The sequence below is a fragment of the Cheilinus undulatus genome, linkage group 7 (assembly GCF_018320785.1).
Source record: "Cheilinus undulatus linkage group 7, ASM1832078v1, whole genome shotgun sequence".
NCBI lineage: Eukaryota > Metazoa > Chordata > Actinopteri > Labriformes > Labridae > Cheilinus > Cheilinus undulatus.
This window is the reverse complement of record NC_054871.1, coordinates 46,400,043-46,417,989: the sequence shown is the minus strand read 5'-3', so window position 1 is coordinate 46,417,989 and position 17,947 is coordinate 46,400,043. Positions and strand designations below refer to the sequence as shown.

At 39.5% G+C, this 17,947-nt stretch overlaps 1 protein-coding gene across 1 annotated transcript in view; it reads left to right on the top strand.

Moving 5' to 3' along the window:
• The window catches only part of nhsa (Nance-Horan syndrome a (congenital cataracts and dental anomalies)), a 136,181-nt gene that overhangs the window by 99,062 nt on the left and 19,172 nt on the right, over positions 1–17,947 (top strand). The window contains exons 2-4 of the mRNA XM_041791198.1: positions 10,589–10,741; positions 13,551–13,681; positions 15,004–15,066. Coding sequence (XP_041647132.1) covers positions 10,589–10,741; positions 13,551–13,681; positions 15,004–15,066 — 347 coding nt within the window. The remainder of the gene's footprint in view (positions 1–10,588; positions 10,742–13,550; positions 13,682–15,003; positions 15,067–17,947) is intronic.

Below are 17,947 nucleotides of genomic sequence, written 5' to 3'. Positions count from 1 at the left end.
TTTCACCCCCCCCCCCCCCAGCTGGAGGCCTGCGGGCTTGCTGGCAGGCCTGATAACCGTGGTCAGGTTATTGAGGGATGATCCTGCTGCAGATGAAGAGGTGGAGGAGAGATTGATAGGCTTTGTCAGCCAGTAGATGATAAAGTGTTTGATTTCACCTGGCCCAGAAAGTTCACAGGAGGAGTCTTGAGGAAAACAAGTCATTATACAGAGCACGTTAACTGGATGTTTGTCAGCTGAATTTATACACTTTGATCGACATACTGAACCAAGGTTACTTTATTTCCATACATGCAAAAAGAGGAGGCGCTCTAGGAGCTACACAGTGCCAGATGCACCTGGCCTGTTTGATGGCCACGTCTGTTGTGTTTAGAACACAAGCACGGAAGTGCACGTCTCCTGGGCTTAAACAAAGATCCAGGTATTTGGGGATGCTGCCAGCAAATCTTTGGTGTGCAAGGCTGTGCTTAACCACAGACCTGGACTCGTCCATGGGGTGATGGACTCACTGAGCAAGACAGTGCGGCGTTCCCAGTAATTGAGAATGTAGACTAAAGTCAGAGTCTTTCAGTCTTTGGTCCCTTTGGGCTGGTGTAGACGCCAGTGGTGACTGTACACTTGGCAGATACCTGGGGAGATGGGGCATGGGCCTGGCACAGGCCTTGAGGATGGCCAGAGCAGTGCCAGGATTGACAAGTGGCATATGCTCCCATACCTGACCTGACCTAGAGTGCAGTTTCAGCACAGTAGAGGACAACACAGGGACATGACTGCAGCTTCACTGACTCCATGGCTAGTTTTAGTCAGATACAGCCCTCTGGCACTCCTGGATTTCTGTATATTGCAAGGCAGCTCACTGATTTGCACTGATTATGCGACATGTCCATGTTGCATATCTGCCCTTGTGCACATGCATGAGCAACAAGTAACAATGAAAATAAGTTAAAGGTGGCAAAAATTGGTCCAAAAGTGGCAAAAACGTGGCAAAGAAATGAGAATAACATGACTAAAATGGGTAAAAAGCAGTCAAGAGTGGCAAAATAGGGCACAAGTGGTATTTAATAGCAAAAGGTAGTTTAAATGTGCAATAAATGTTGAAAAATTGGTGAAAAGGGGCAAAAATGGGATGAAAGTGGCAGAACTGGGAAAAGGTGTCAAAAAGTAGTGGCAAGAATGGGCAATAGATAGGAAAAAGTGGTATTTAATGGTGAAATGTAGCTTAAATGGGCAAAAAAGCTTAAAAAAAAGTGAAAAGGGGCAAAAATGGGATAAAAGTTGCAAAACTGGGAAAACGTGTCATAAAGAAGTTGCGAAAATCTGCAATAATTAGAAAATAGAAAAAAGTGGTATTTAATGGCATAAGGTAGCTTAAATGGGCAAGAAGTGTTAAAAAATTGGTGTAAAGGGGTAAAAATGTTCCAAAAGTAGCAAAAATGTGGCAAAAAAATGAGATAAAATTGACTGAAATGGGCATTAAGTAGTCTAAAATTGCAAAATAGGGCAAAAAAGAGGAAAAAAGTGGTATTTAATGGCAAAAGGTAGCTTATATGGGCGTAAAATGGTGAAAAATTGGTGAAAAGTGGCAAAAATGGGAAAAAGTGGCTAAAAGAAGTGACAAAAATGGGATAAAAGAGGAAGAAAAAGTGGTATTTAATGGCATAGAAAGCTACATGGGGTGAAAAGTAGTAAAAATGGGATTAATGGGACAATGAAGTTTGACAATTAAAGTCTTCCTTATAAGTCTGGGTAATAAACTGCTTAATGTGATTATTTTCTGAGTTCAAAGTTTCCCTTTTTATTTAGTTTTTTGGGGTAATAATATTTCAAATTAAGACATAAAAGAGCCACAAATAATCACTAAAGAGCCACATGTGGCTCCAGAGCCACATGTTGAGTATCACTGCTTTATACGGTCAAATGATATTGATAAAAAATTAGGTCAGCATCCCTTGAATTACTCGCACAGTTGGGGCTTGGATATATTTAACGTCTGACTAACAGCTAAAGCTTAAGAAAACGTGAGACTTTGGAATAAAAGTGGGTTTTATGAAGCTAAACATCAGACTCATGTAGGCTGATTTAGGACTTTGGGCTGGTGTTAAGCTGACAAAAAAGGAACATGTTGCTAATTCTTTGTGTAAAACAGACAAATCCAATTCAGCTGACAGACTTCTTTGTCAGATACAGCCTTAGACAGCATTGGAAATTTCAAACTCAGAGAAAGAGAGTTTCAAGGCAAACAAAAGGAAGGCCAGTAAAGTGTGAAAGTCTTGTTTTTGTTCCCACCTGAGGCCGTGTGGCCAGCATGTCGACGCTCACTCAGCCTGGATGTGACAGAGAGAGAAAGCCGATGGCTGACATGTTTTCTTTTTTACTTTTATTTGAGGTAACAGCTGACCACGTACAGACCTCTGAATACATGAAAACCTCTTTAAAGCCCTCATGCTCTGTCATTCACACTCATCCTCACTGAGCCAAAAGTTACGGATTTCACTGAGCACTGTCAAAGGGAGCACTGGTGTGTTTTGAAGCGCTGGGATTGGGCGTCCTTGTTGTTGTTGTTATCGTTGTCAGCTGGGTTTTCAGCTTTCTGGGTGTCAGTGCAGGGCCAACAGTTCACATCACAGTGGGGAGGGAGAGCAGGACAAACAGCGACAAGGCTCACATCTTACAACACGACATGGTGACTCAATTATCCCACCACACATCACAGCAGACATGAATCACAATGAGCCGAGCTGCTTTAGCATTGAAATACTGTGGCTTTGTGATGCAAAGTTTATTGCTACACAGATAAAAATGTGTTATGAGTTAAAGGAAACACCCAAAGAAAAAAAAAGATTTATGGATGAGTCAATATCACTGATTTAAGGGGTGGTTTGGCATTTTAGGAAATGCACTTCCCTTCTTATTGCAAATAAATCAACAAGATTGATTAATTTATAACCCTGAAAAGTTTGTAGATCCTACCAGCATCACTTAATCTCACATTTAATCACATTTTATCAGGTTTGTGTATCTAGTTGGACTGAAAACAAAAAGTGTGTGGTCACAGGTAAATATGATGCTGTAAAAACAAGTATTTGGGATGATTTGTAATAATATTTTTAAGCTATGGACAAAGTAAGACTAGTTTTGTCCCCAAAGAGGCTGCAGAAAACTGCAGTTCCTTAAAGTGTCCACTGGAGGCTGACTGCAGAAGCACCAAAAGTCATAAACAGTTCAATCGTTGTCAATATAATATGGCTTTTGACCAAAAAAAAAAAAAAACTATTTAATGTCAAAGTGAAAAAAACACATTTCAACACATTTCAAATAAATATCTGAAATTTAAAATAAGCAACTGCATAAATATTCACCTCCTCCACCCATAATTAGGGTGTGTCTGGTATGACTATGACTACAAGCCAGCACAATGTCACTGTAGCTCCACCTCTTTTTTGTTTCTCAATCTAAAGTTAGAGTGAGACGGTGTTAATTTTGGAAGCTATTTTTACTAGAGCCTGACCGATTGATCAGCAGGCCGATTAATGGGGCCGATTATAGCGTATCACATATTAATCAACATCAGCCAATATGTAGCCAAAATATTAACTTTTTTGATTCTGTCGCTGTGTGTGTGTCCCTGCTGAACTCAGCCCGAGTGCCTGGCCCCTCCCCCTCAGACACAAGCAAGTTCAGCAGCAGCTCTCCTCCACTCTGTGTTGCCAACTTAGCGACTTTGTCGCTATATTTAGCAAGTTTTCAGACCCCTCTAGCATATCTTTTTCAAAAAAGCAACTAGCAACAAATCTAGCAATTTTTTCTGGTGTTTTTTGAGAGTTTTAGAAACTCTGACGTGAAAGCACGTAGCCTTGTTGCTCTTCTCAGTGAGCAGCAGGTGCTGCCGTGGGTCCCTTCCAGTCCCGAAGCACTCACAGGCAGCCCAGTCCTCGCGCAGTAGTCCCCGTTGAGTTGAACTCACTCAGCTGCAGCAGAGAAGAGGACTAACGCCCGTTTCTAGACTGGGAGCGTATTTTGCGTGTGCCGTGCGTGTCAGCTCCGGCTCCTGCCAGTGCGGCTTTCACACAGGTCGCATCTCCCTGCTCTCAAAGCCCTGTCCTTCATAAGTTTTATCTAAATAAACTCCTCTAAAAGCGACTTGATTCAGTGTACAGTGGAAGTTTGTGGAAGTTTGCTATTAGTTTGAATAGCTGGTATTAAATTGTAATTAGAAGCAGAAAAAAGCACATTACTGATTATATAAGAGTTGGCAGCTTTTTTCTCTGTACCTAAAGTTGCTGTAAAACATCCACACACCCCTGTTAATATGCCACATTTTTGTTTAATATTTTTTTTGTGTGTAATATATGAGCTCAAGATGTGTCATTTCAAAACTTTTTCCACCTGTAATTTAAATAGGGATGCACCATTTAGGATTTTTGTTGATATTTAATATGTCAATATGAACAGATACATTTCAGCTGATATTTAAACATGTATTTCAGATCCAAAACATAACTCCTAAAAACTTACTTTGAAGCTTAAGGATTAACAAAGAAACACACTTTAGTCCCTGAAACACACTTTGAGGTATTTATATATACCATCAATATTTAAAGCCCATATATCAGTTGAAAATGTCCATATCTTCTGATGTTGATAACTGAGTTTTCAAAATAAAAGCATTCTGTACAAGTAAACAGAGTTTCTCTATGGAAATGCTAAACTGGGCTTTTACTTTGAAAAGCACAAACCAGTAAAGCATCTATACGGTGTTTATCTTTCCTGTGACATATTCTACCAGTGTTTAGACAGAAGTTTCACTAATAGTAGATCTTTAGAGAACAACTTTATAAAACAGGTGCATTTAAGCTTGTGACCTTCCTCAGGGTTATCAAGAATCACATTGTAAACATATTCTATGTGCATATTTGCCACAGCGATGTAAATATGGCTCTCCATTTATCATTCTCCTGTCTAATATGGTCCACAGCCACAATATAATACTATTATACAGTGTTTTAACGTCATTTTAGTTGCATCTTTGTGAAATAAACAGAGATAAATGCAACCATTAATTCACGTGTCCACATTTGTCTTCATGTACAGTATATATCTTGTGTATATCAATGTTCTTATTTCATTTATTGGCCAAAATATTGGATATCAGCCGTTATATCGGATATCGGCTTTTTTTAGCCCCAAATATCGGTTTCAGCATCGGCCCCAAAAATCCCATATCGGTCAGGCTCTAGTTAAGATTGAGGGTTAAGGGGAGAATTGGGATTCAGACTAAACTAGTTTTTTTTTTTTCATGAAACAAAAGGCTGTGGATGAACAGTTTTTGTCATAGTTTTAGTCGAAGAAATTAACACTGGTGTGAGACGGTGTTTTAAATATGGTGACTGCCACAGATGGGCTTCAACAGATGCAGTAACTAAATGTTTAACGTCACTCATGCTTTGTCCAGTATTTTAGTTAAGGCGAGAGGCCTGTCCTGGTGTAGTCTCTGTCTGAAACCAGTCTACACAGCCTAAGCCTTGCACAGACGAACCAACCACTGGTACCTTATTGAAAGATGGAGATGTGCAGGGGAAATTTCAAAATAAAAGCATAGGAGAAGGTGTACATTGATGTTTTGACCTTCTATCAATGTGACTGGAAGATTAATCAACCACCAGTTGTATCAATCAGTATACATTGATGGATCCTTCAAGTGTATTGTATCTGAACACAGACAACAATCTGACTTCTTGGGTGCTTTGCATGTATGCTGTTTATCTTCTGGATCAGTCCAGCATGGGAACTGCAGAGCATGTTCAGAATGTCTTCGTTAATTTAGGTCATACTGAGGTGCAGACATATAAGAGGAAATCGATCAAGGACTTTAAGTACAACCTCCGTCAGACTGACATGTTGGCATGGACATTAGAGTCCAGTTTTAGTCAGACGAGCACAATAAATAAACTTTATCGAACTTTACTTGCTCTTTTTCAGCCCCACACTTCCTCCGAATGGACGCTTGAGGCTCCAAAAACACGAAGAGGGCAACAGCTTTAATGTAAACTTGAAATAAGGGAGTCAGCAAAACCAGTGGGTCACATTATCAGAACTCTGTCCAGTTTTTAGACGGTCTTGCAGAAAATTTCTGCTCACTTTTCCCGGCTCTGGCTTTGCTATAAACTCCAAACAAACATAACGGTATCGATGCTTCATCCAAGTCCTGGCTAAAAGTGAAATAAGGACATGTATCTTATCCTTAATGTTTTCCTCCCTGCTCTTCTTTGGCAGTGTTGATTTATTCACATTAAATTGATTGTGTAAAAAGGTAACTCTAGCAACACAAAGAGCATTAAGATGGCATTAAGAAAATCTTTTTCCTCCTGAAAAAGCAAAGAAAGCTCTTCTACTCCACCTTTCTGATAAGTTGAGCTACGGCTCTTCTAGCTGACACAGACGGAGTACAAAGTTTGTTTTCAGGTCATCGGGGTCACGTCGGGCAGCTTTCACGTCACTCTGGGGTGTTTTAAGGAACTTGTCTCTGAGTGTCAGATAAACAAACCCACTCTTCTGGAGGTTGCATGCTCAGTATCAGCAAGAACTAGTCGAACAAGTCAGAGGCCATTGTAGCTGCTGGAGAGAGCCGGTTATGTGAGGAGCAGTTTGATTTGCAGCAGGCTGAGCTACAGTCTAACTTCCTGACCTTTGGTAGCTCAGATCTGAGGCTGAATTGTGTCTCCGTTGAATGAAACAGACCAACGTTAGCTCCTGTCTGGACTACAAAGCAGACTCGGAGCGTGCTCAGCCACAGCTGCTCTCCAGCAGGCAGACAGGAGGTCAGACGGTTTGTTTCAGAAAAGCTTTCAGGTCAAGGACAAGCCCAGAAACGTCGGCCAGGTGTGCAAACTGACAGATGTGTTTGTCGGCGAAGAGAACACTCAGCAGTGCTAATCCTCAGGACGGAGTCACGTTCAGCTGACTGGGTCGTTCTGTCTGCTGTTTTCATCTAAATGCACTGAAGAGTTTGGTAACTTGATATGAAAAGTCAATTTCAGATTTTTTTGTAATAAGGAGCCTTCCAGATCTTTTTTTTCTCTTTGAGACAAAAATGACCACATGGGACTAGACGTAGAAGCTAAAGCTAACCGTCAGAGTGAGGGGCTGCATATGAAAGAGTCTGGATCAGAAGTGCTCGGCTGTCACTGCTCCAGCGACCAGATCATTTCCATTCTTCCCGTCCCAGGAATTGAATTGGCAACCCCTGTTCTCAATCAAAGTCCCTACCATTACCGAGCCCCGTGGTCCAGTGATCGAATGCTGGAACTCGCTCTGTTTGCGAGATAGATTTTCATCTTATGGTTGCACAGTGGAGGTCTTTTGCTCTGGCAGCCAAGGCCGCCTATAAGGGGGGAAAGGGGAGAGCATTCTGGGGCCCAGCCAAACTGGGGGCCCATGGAGGTCAGCAAAATCATGGTCTATTGTAAAGTTAAGCTATGACAGCCATATTTTCTTTGTAACATGAATAATAACCATTCATATCAAAGCAACAAAACATGAATTTTATTTATTTATGCTATAGTACAAAGCCTTTTTCAAAATATTTATCCCATTTCTTAAAAAAGAATTACCTCTTTATTCCCAATGTTAACAATGTGGATAATTGAAGGAAAAGAGACCAACAAATGGTTGAAAAGTGGCAAAAATGGGCATGAAAACAATTCAAAATGGGTAAAAAAAATAGCATAGATGGGCTGAAAGTGACTGAAATTGGTGGAGAGTGGCAAAAAATTGACAAAAAGTGGCCAGAAATAGGCAGAAAGTGGCAAAAAAGAGTAAATGTTAGCAAACACTGGCTAAAATGGACAAAAAGGTGAAAAAAGCCTTTAAAGTAGGCAAAAAGTTGCACAAAGTTGTTGCAGGAATGGGCAAAAAAGGGCAAAAGGGGATATAAGTGGCAAAAAATGGAAGAAAAGTGACAAAAATGGGTGGGGAAAAAAATGGCCAAAAAATAGACGAAAAGGGCATAAACAGGCAAAAATGGCAAAAGGCAGATAAAGTAGTCAAAAAGTTGCAAAAGGTTTAAAAAAAGCCAAAAACATTGCTGATATGGGTAAGAATGGATGGAATGTGGCAAAGAGTGGCAAAAAATTGACAAGAAATGTCAAGAAATGTGAGAAAATAGGCAAAAAGCCGCTGTAGACGGCAAAAAGTTGCAAAAGGTGTGCAGAAATGGGCAAAATAAGTGGCAAAGAAGGTTAGAAAAGTGACATAATGGGTGAAAAAAAAGGCAAAAAATAGACAAAAATGGCATAACAGGCAAAAATGGCAAAAGGCAGATAAAGTAGTCAAAAGTTGCAGAAAGATGTTGAAATTTGCAATAAGTGGTAAAAAAAAACAAGTTGGAAAAAAGCCAAAAAAAATGTAAATATGGGTAAGAATGGATGGAATGTGGCAGATAGTGGCCAAAAATTGTCAAGAAGTGTCAAGAAATGTGAGAAAATAGGCAAAAAGCTGCTGTAGACCGTGCTAGATGGGATGAAAGGACAGTTAGTGGGGGTAGGACTCGAAAAGCTTCTGATTCTTCCTACTTCTGTTTCAGACTTATGAAAAACTTTGTGGGATGGACTATGAATTGTTCTATCATTGCTTCACTTTTTTTTTTAATTGTTTGTTGTCTGAAATAAATAAATTAATTAAACGTGGCAAAAAAAAGTGGAAAAATGGGTGGAAAAACATCAGAACATGGCAAAAAATTGCAAAAAAATAAATAAATTAAACTGCCAAAAAAATAAATGTCTGATAAAGGGCAAAAGTGGAAAAAAAGGCAAAAATAATGAATTACAACTGGGGAAGGCCCATTTTCTGGGATGTTCAGGGGCCCAGCCAATTCTTGGGTGGGCCTGCTGGCAAAGCCGAGGCAGTCCAGCATTTTTAGAGCTCAGTATCCAGAGTGCTTAACAGCCTTGGCGTCTCTGTGACAACACAGTTAAGAAAATACAGACAGAATCTGTTATTGTAGCGTGCAAATAAAGCTTTCTTTGAGATTCTCACAGTTCTAACATTAACAGACTTTTGCATTTATTGCTTTTATTTGCAAATTCCTGTAAAATGATAAGTACCCAACTCCTCCAACCACTACTCAAACTTGCATTTAACTGTCATTTACATGCAGTCATCATGCCATTGCTAGTTTAGGACACAGCGGAGCTTTAAGGATGCTCTGATAGCTCAGTGGGTTTGAACCAGAGCTGCATAATTTGGTAAAGATATGCAATTTTCAGTTTTACTGGACAATGTTACAATTGCGTAATGATATTATGCATCCATGGCATCATGAGATAACTGGCTGGATTATCAATGAAAATGCAGAGAAAAATAAGTTTTGAAGGACTTATTTCTCAACCCAGAACATGCACATATTAAGTATTTTTAGTTTCAAGTTTTTACACTTCTGTTTTCAAAAATAAAGGTACTTCTACAAAGTTCAGTAGTGGCCCTGTTGTAAACTCAAAGGCCTTTCTGCAGGCATTATTGTAAACCTTTCAAGTACTTCACAGAGAAAATTGCTGCCTTTTATGCCTTTATGTAGTTGCATTCTTCATTCACTTTCTATGAACTCTTCACCTCAGTATTTTAATGCTGTGCTCTGACAATGACAGTAAAGACTTGAATCTTGAGCTTTCAGTTTATAATGTAGTAGTATAAGACAGTCCATGCTCTATTTCAGTGATAAATACAGATACTGTAAAAAATACTTACTATTCAAACTTTGATCAGCTCCTTTTAAACTCAAACTTTCCCCCTAGTCATGCTTACCAAGTGTAACATGAGCAGATCTGAGCATCAGTAACCTGAGGAGGTGTGTGGTAGGGGGGCAGCAGTGGGATTAGTCCAGGTTCTGGTCAGTGTTCAGACGATGAAAGTCACGGTCTCAGGTTGCATTCAAACCCATTGTTAGGCTGCAGCTAATAGCATTAGCAAACAGGCTTTTGTCCCACTAACTTTAGCTCTGATTGCTGGTGTTCTCGTTCTCAGACGTTCTCTACCCCTCCTCTGACCCTCGTGGCACCACGGTGTCTCTGAAATGGAAAGCTCATTAGTTACATTTGTCTGACACTCTGGATTTCACCTTAATGATCTTAACCAGCGTGTCACCACAAAAATGCCAGAGTGGAAATTTGATGGTCTCCATACAGGGGCTCTGCAGCCTGCCCCCACTTTTTCCATCACATTTGCTGGCATGCACAAACCTCTGCAGGCAACCCAGCAGCGTATGTTTCACTTCATCTGTGTATAATATGGAAAAGTGTTGAAGGGCTGCATTTAATGATTTATTTTCAGGATCTGTTTATTTTATTCTGTTTAACAAAATATGCCTTTTAATTAAAGCACATACGTACCTTAAAACAAGCTTTAAACTATGGTGCAGTGCCTGTGGAGGAGCATGCAGGTTAGAGTCGACTGTTGAAGGATGGCCAGATATTATTGAAGGATTTTAAATCCTTAAAATTTGCTTTGTAGTTTTGTTTAATTTCTTGCATTAAAGGTACATGTGTTTTCTTATTGTCCTGTTATCTGACTGAGTCTTCGTCTCTGTCTCTGACAGCGGTGTCCAACCTGGACGTGGAGAGTAAGCTGACAACACATTTTCAGGCTCCGTGGCACCAGCAGAGGAACGTTTTCCACCCCTCCACCCGGCCAGTATGTGTGGAAGAGCTCCACAGGCAAGCCAGCTTCAGCCTGTGGGCTCAACACCGAGGTGAGACCCCCTAACAACCCACCACAGCCCACACATTAGGTTGTCTGTCCACTTTCTTGATGAGTGTCTGACTTTATTTCTTCAGTATTGGGAGCTTCACTTCTGCTGCCATGTTCTGATGTTATGCCGCCCTCTAGTGGACAGATTTTGTCATTGCAGCTTTAGAGTAGAGAAGGAGAGGATGGATTATGTAACCAACGTTTAGCATGTTCAAAACGGACACTAACACAGACAGAAATAACACCCAATTCTTGAGACTCTTTAAATGGTTTTAGAGTAGCACAAGAGTTTAATCTGCTGCGGTAATAATTGGCGTTTTTAGGGCGGAAACCATTTAAATAATGATAATTGCTTTGTTTTTGCTTTTTAAATAAACTTTATTAAGCACCCAGCAACCCTGAACAGGATAAGCAGTCAATAATGGATAAATGGATAAAAGTTTTAGTGGGAAAATACAAGGTATAGCTATTAAAAAACAAGACTAATGCTGTAATTCAATTAATTGATAAAAGTGAGGATTTTGATTTACTTGGTTTTTGTTTTTTATATAAAACTTTATTCAACCCCCTGTTTTAAGGCATGTTAAAGCCCGCAAATTAGCAGTTCTTCCACTGAAATTATAAAAAGGAATAATAATTTCCGGCATTTCAATAGGATCCTCACTCCAAGGTTGGTAACTGGGCCCTAAATATATGGATCTATAAAATTCACCCAGTGTTATCTGTAGTGGAGCCTGCAGAGGCCTGCTAGTTCATCTTGAATAAAAAGCTGTGCTCCAGTCCCATTGTTAGAGAACAACAAAAACTGATCTGCCCAACTCTGCCTCTGACTGGTTTACAGTGAAAATCTCACCTAACCAGGTACAGTTGCAACAGTCAGCCAAAACCACAAGGTGGCAAAGTGAGGCGTGTCATACCTTCACTATCCTAGGGACAAAAATGCAGCATCCTACTGAATAAGATGTGGGTACTCTATAGCAGTGATTTTCCATCTTTTTTCACCCAAGGCACACCTGAGGTTAAGCCAAAATCTGAAGGCACACCATATTTAAATTGATACAAAAGAGACTTTTTAAATAATGTTACAGTCAAGGTGGCCTAAAAGGGGGTATGAAGGGGAGAGCTTTCTGGGGCCCAGCCAACTGGGGGAACATGGAAATGGAAAAAGTGGGCAAAAGGTGGCAAAATGGGTTAGAGGTGATGAAAATAACGTGGGAAAATTGGGCAAAAAGTGGCAACACAAAGTCAGGAAACTGGTAGAAGATAAAAATATGAAAGTAGCCAAACAATGGGTTGAAATTAAAAGTGGCAAAATAGTGGCAAAAATGGGTTACAAGTGGCCTAAAGGGTTAAATATTGTAAAAAGGTGGTAAAAATTGGTTAAAGTGATTGAAAAAAGGACAAACTTGGGCATTAAAGTGGGCAAAAATTGGCAAAAAGGTGGCATAAATGGGTTTAAAGTGTCATAAAGGTGGCAAAATAGATCACAAGTAGCAGAAAAGTAGCAAAAAAAGGTTAAAGTTGCTAAAAGGTGGTAAAAAGGGGATAAAGGTGATGGAAAAAATGGCCAAACAATAGCAAAGTTGGGCAAAAAGTGGCTTAAAGGTAGCAAAAATGGGTTAAATGTGGCAAAAATTTCAGAAAAAGTGGAAAAAATTGGTCAAAAGTAGTAATAAGAAGTGGCAAAAATGCTAAAAAGCAGCAAAATGGTTTCAGTCGTCAAAAGAAGTGGCAAAAATGGGTAGAAAAATTGGTTAACTTGGTTAAAATAGCGTGAATTAATAATTTCAACACCAATTTCAACCCAGTAATAGCTTGCCATGCTTTTCAGCTTTTAATGAGGTAACTGTTAGCCAGGATGCTACTGATCCAACACACATGCACTGACATCATCAATAAATAACAATGCCCATTCTCTGGGGTTTTACAGGCAGCCCTGGTTACAGTACTTGCAGTGAAGTTGTAGTAATAACGTACAGTACAAATTCCCACAGCACATCTAGACTTGCCTTAAGGCCCACTAGTATGCCTTACCTTTGAGAACCACTGCTCTACAGACACTAAAGAAAAGTGGTTTTACTCCAGACTGGTGTTTGCCCTGCCCTAAACCTTGATTTGGTCACTCGTTGCTGACCATTTCCAGGACAAACTGGCCAGTGGTCACCAAGTTTCTATTTTTTCCAGTGCATTCAAATTAAAACTCCACAAATAGAGAAATAAAGTAAACAGGTGGTGCTGAAATTCTAAGCATTTAAAAGTGCAAAAGTGTTGACCCAGTCTGTGAAAAATGTGTGAAACTGACCAACATTTTCCATCATGGTGGGTCAGAGACCGGCCACTCATGATGAGGCTGAACAGCAGCCAGGGACAGGACAGACAGGCATAGTATGGTGATGATGAAGAGGAGGAGGGAATAAGAGCAGGCATAGGACAGGTCAGTGAAAGTGCCATCCATAGGGCAGGTGAGGAATCAGAGTCATGTTTCAAATTAACTACACAGATATCAGGAGCCTCCATATTTGTGGAGTGAGGCTTAAATGACAGTAAACTTTGTGGAAGTTTGGAAGTTTGGCATCTTACCCAAAGCACTTAAATATCAGGGCCTCTCCATGACAAAATCCTGATCTGAATGTCTTCATATATCTGCTCATCCCCCATTTGCTTAAAAAATCAAATCTTCTTCTCTTTTGGACATGAAAACTCTTAATAATTCTTTAAGTGAACATCTGCTCTTGAATATTTATGTGGCAATAGTACACGCTGATATTATACAAAGTTTCTGGTTAATTATTTACACATCTTTGTTTTAGATCATCAGAGGAGACGAGCGGACAGCAGAGAGCGAAGAGTCACCATCTCGATCTCAGCGTTACCCCCCATGCCCATGTACCCCTCCCCAAACATCCAGGGGTTAGACAAGAGAGGCAGCAACCTGACAACAGTGAGACCCCTTATTTTATATGTTCAGTTACATCTAATAATCTACTTATTGCTCTTTATTTATAAGTATTTATTATATGATTTTATTTTCACTTCAGCTCAGGAAATGATTTCTTTCCTACTGTTGTATTGTTTGGTACAAGTATGAACCAATGAACACAGACTTTAATACTCTTTTATGCAATGCATCAACAGGGATTTAGATCCATTTTTGGCATTCAGATACCAAGCTGTAATCCTTGCTGCTTTGTGTGGCTGCACTTCAGTACGTACCGATATGATATGACATATCTGATAGCTCAGACTGCATACTGAGGTGGTCTAGGATGACTTTATCTTGACTGAATATGCAACACATACTGGCACGTATTCAAGACCACCCCATCAACTGACCTGATCTGAGATATTTAACAAATAGCATGGCTTTATCATTGTCTGTCCAGCTCAGGATGATGGGATTTCTGGCTTGTTTTTTCAAGAGATCTGGATTATTTTTCTCAGCTCTGTAAAAAGAGCTGGTCTTGCAGCTCCAAAAAAGACTCCTCATTTGGTACCACTTCTGTCTTTTTAATATCCTTAAAGCACAATGGAAAAAAGGAAGGTTCCCATTGTTCACAAAACAGGCCACGGATGACATATCATGACTTTTTTGGAATTTGAATTGAGTTGTAATCTCAATATTAACAGAATCCTAACAGGGTTTGTAAACCAAATAGTATACCACTGTGTCCTTTAAATGTATGTTTGTGACAAAATGAGGGAGAAAAGCTTTTAAAAGGCTCTGCTAGCCTCTTAGCTTGTGGCTAATTCACTCCCATTCAGTCTTATCTACAGCACCCTCACATGTAAGGATACCAAGCCACAGTAAGAGAGTTTCATATCAGGTCATCACTGTTGAGGTTTTATTAATGTAAGTTTGGCAGTACGTACTAAAGTGCAGTCACATGGTTTCCTAAGACAGCCATATTAAATTTCCTTTAATGTCATTAAAATATGTCGGAACTGTTGAAGTAAAATGCTCCTTTCTATTCCTCCAAGCAGCCAGAGAGATTTTGTAGTGATGCAACAACTCAGTTAGCACAAACAGAGGTAAAAAAAAAAAAATGTATATAATCCATGCAGAACAATGTTGTTGGTGAATTTATGTGTATTTCATCAGTGTCTGCATAAATGTTGCATAAATCATCCAGTAGGTTAAGCAGCTGAAATACCCCTCCTCATCATGTATTGTGTTTTTCCATCATGTTTAAGTTGTGTACCTCCCTGTTCATTCCTGTCATTTGTATCTTGTCCTGTTTTTTGTTTTTTTGTCCTGTATTTTAGTTTGAATCCACCCGCTCCTCCTCCCCCACCGAATGTTGCCGCTTCTCTCCCTGGAGCAGAAAGGTAGTGGTTCCTCCTCCCTCCGTCCCTCCTCCTGGCTCCTGTGTGCTCCTTCTAACTCCTTATCTACATCTCCTTACCTGTTTGACTTCTTCTCATTAACATGATGAAAACTGTTTAAATGCATGCACAACGACTGAAATACAGCTTGTAGTTTCAGCATTCTGGTACGACCAGACTGGAACAAGTATGGCTAACCTGGGCTGTCAGCTTTAAAGCATTTATTGCGATGTGATAATTAAGGTTTGAAGTAAACGCCTCTTTTATGTATGAATTTCACATAATGAGGGAGAAAAGCTGTTAAAAGTGGCTTTCTGGTTAATGCTGTAAAGAGTTTACAGTATGAACTATGAAGGCCACTTTTAACAGCTTTTCTCCCTCATTATGTGAAGTTCATCAATGAACCCAAAAGATGGTTTACTGAAGTTGTTGCCAGACTTTTCCCCTGGAAATATTTCCAAGTCATCTGCTCCTCACCATTCATATCAGCATATACAGTGCTGTGCAGAACTTTAAGGCATGCTTAAAATGGGGAAATAATCTCTTGGATAAAAAACAAAGTTCACACTTTTAGGGCTGGATAAGGGGTGGATGTGACAAGTCATCATGGCCAAGGGTACAGAAGTAAGTGGTTCATGTGGGAAGTGGGGTTATTAAGAGCCCCTGGTTGTGCTGCGGATGTCCTAAGGGCCTGAAAACTTCCACTGGCAGTCTCCGGGTGTGTTACCTAGGGTAAAAGGAGGTTATGTCGAGATGACCTTGACTGCCAAGCGACAAACGTGTGTCAATGTATGTCAAGGTTGACTCTGGCCACAACCCCCAACCCCCTCCAGCCCTGGGTCGGGGCACGTTGGGCCCCGCGATGAATCCTAGTGCCCTGTATGCTTAAAACTTACACACACGACTGTGTATCAAAATACACAGAAAAACTTTCTCGCGCTGGTAGGATGAGGCAAAAGGAAAAAAGGGTGGCGCTGATTTTTCTCAGCCAAATTTTTCATATATTCTGACATCATGCCAATAAGAATGTGCATCCCTAATTTTCTTGTCTTAGTTTCAGTAGTTGTGATGTCTGCTCTAGATTTATGCTAGCCCGACATTTATTTACCTGTAAGTCCTCTCACAGATTTTGCCATGCTTAGCTAGCAGTGCGTAACAGTGTGCATTGATTATATGTGGCCTTGCTGAGCCCCCTAGAGGTCACGGACCCCACTCTGGGGAGTCCCTGGTTTACTGTGGAGTGCAGCTTTTGTTGAGAGTCTTCAGTTCAAACAAGACATTATCAGTGGATATATGTGGGCAAATTTAAGTAGCATGTCTCTTTATCCTCCTGAGACCTTGCTTTGTTTGGTATGCAGTTTTAGTTTTTCCCACTTATTTCAGAAAGATGGGACATGAGTATAAAACACCAGTCCTTGCTTTGAAGTAGTAATAGTAGTTTCCACCAAAAATGTTGTCTACATGTAAGGAAAATAGGCTAATTTTACTGTACAACACAAGACAAAAATATATTTTTCTCTGGGAATTGTTTTCAGAGGGAAAACTACAAAATTCAGAGATCAGTCATTTATCGATGTATGGTGTTTTCATCATTCTGATGACAGACCAAAAGAGCTTGTTGAGGCCAAGTGTGAAGAAAATTTCCACCAGGAATTCTGAAGGTCTGGGAACATTTATTTTAAAATCATTAGAGATTTGCAAACATAAAAAATACCTCCAAAAGGACTTGAAAAAATTCGATAAATAAAAAACATGTTTTTTATTCTATAAGCTTCCCACATTTCAAAAAAATTCCCCAAACATTTCAGTTGGACTTTCTGAAAAGAACTGATTTAAAGAAAAAAATACCAGATATTTTATAACATTCCTGAACAAAATTCAAACAAATTCCCTAGAATATCAAAGAAATGTCCACCCAAAATTCTAGAAAATTCCCAAAAATGCATAAATACTATATTGCCCCAAAATTCCTTGGCAAACTGTTTTTAAAAACTCCAACAAAACTCTCCTACACATTCAAACACATTCCCTAAAATATCTGAAAACTCAGGAAATTTCAAAGGATACTTCCCCCTAAAATTTCAATTAAATTCCCAACAATGCAGAAATATATTCTCCCGAAATTCCTTGGAAAACCTCCACTAAACATAAAAACAAATTCCCTAAAATATCTGAAAACTGAGGAAATTTTTAAAGGATATTTCCCTCAAAAAATCAGTTAAATTCCCACATATTTCTTAAAGATTCCTTCAGATTTCCATGAAGCCTCCTTAAAATTTCAAAGCAACTCCTGCTGCTGCAAAATTAATAAATGCTTAAAATCAAACACTCCAAAATATACAAATATATCCCCAAAATCTTTGAAAATTTCAAAGCAATTCAAGGCAACATGCCAAGCAGATAATTTAAACCTCTATGGAAACTTGAAGATTTGTCTTGAAAATTTTAAAGGAATAAATTCTGTCTATGCTGTTTAAAATGTAATGTCCTTATCTGTACATGCAGGGTCTCAGGTTGTCACTGTTTTTACTGGTAGCAGATTTACTTTCTGTGTTTAAAAATGCATCAAAATTAATCTGCACCTTGTGTTACCAAACATTTCACCTAAAGCTTTTGCCATTTTCCTTCACTCTCCTTTATTAAGTTAAAGTTGTTCATTTTCATCAACCTGAGGTCCCTTATTTTCTTCCAAAATAAAAGCAAGTTTTAAGACATCATGGAGTAAAAAGATATGTCTTCAAAAATGTGAGAAATTGTGATTAACTAAGAGAATTTCTTAAAGTTGATGATTTGTCATTGACACCTAAATATCCTGCGCTGACATCTTCAAACAGCTGTTGCTGTAGTTCACGTGCAGACTGGAGCCTTGAGCGTGCAGTATTTG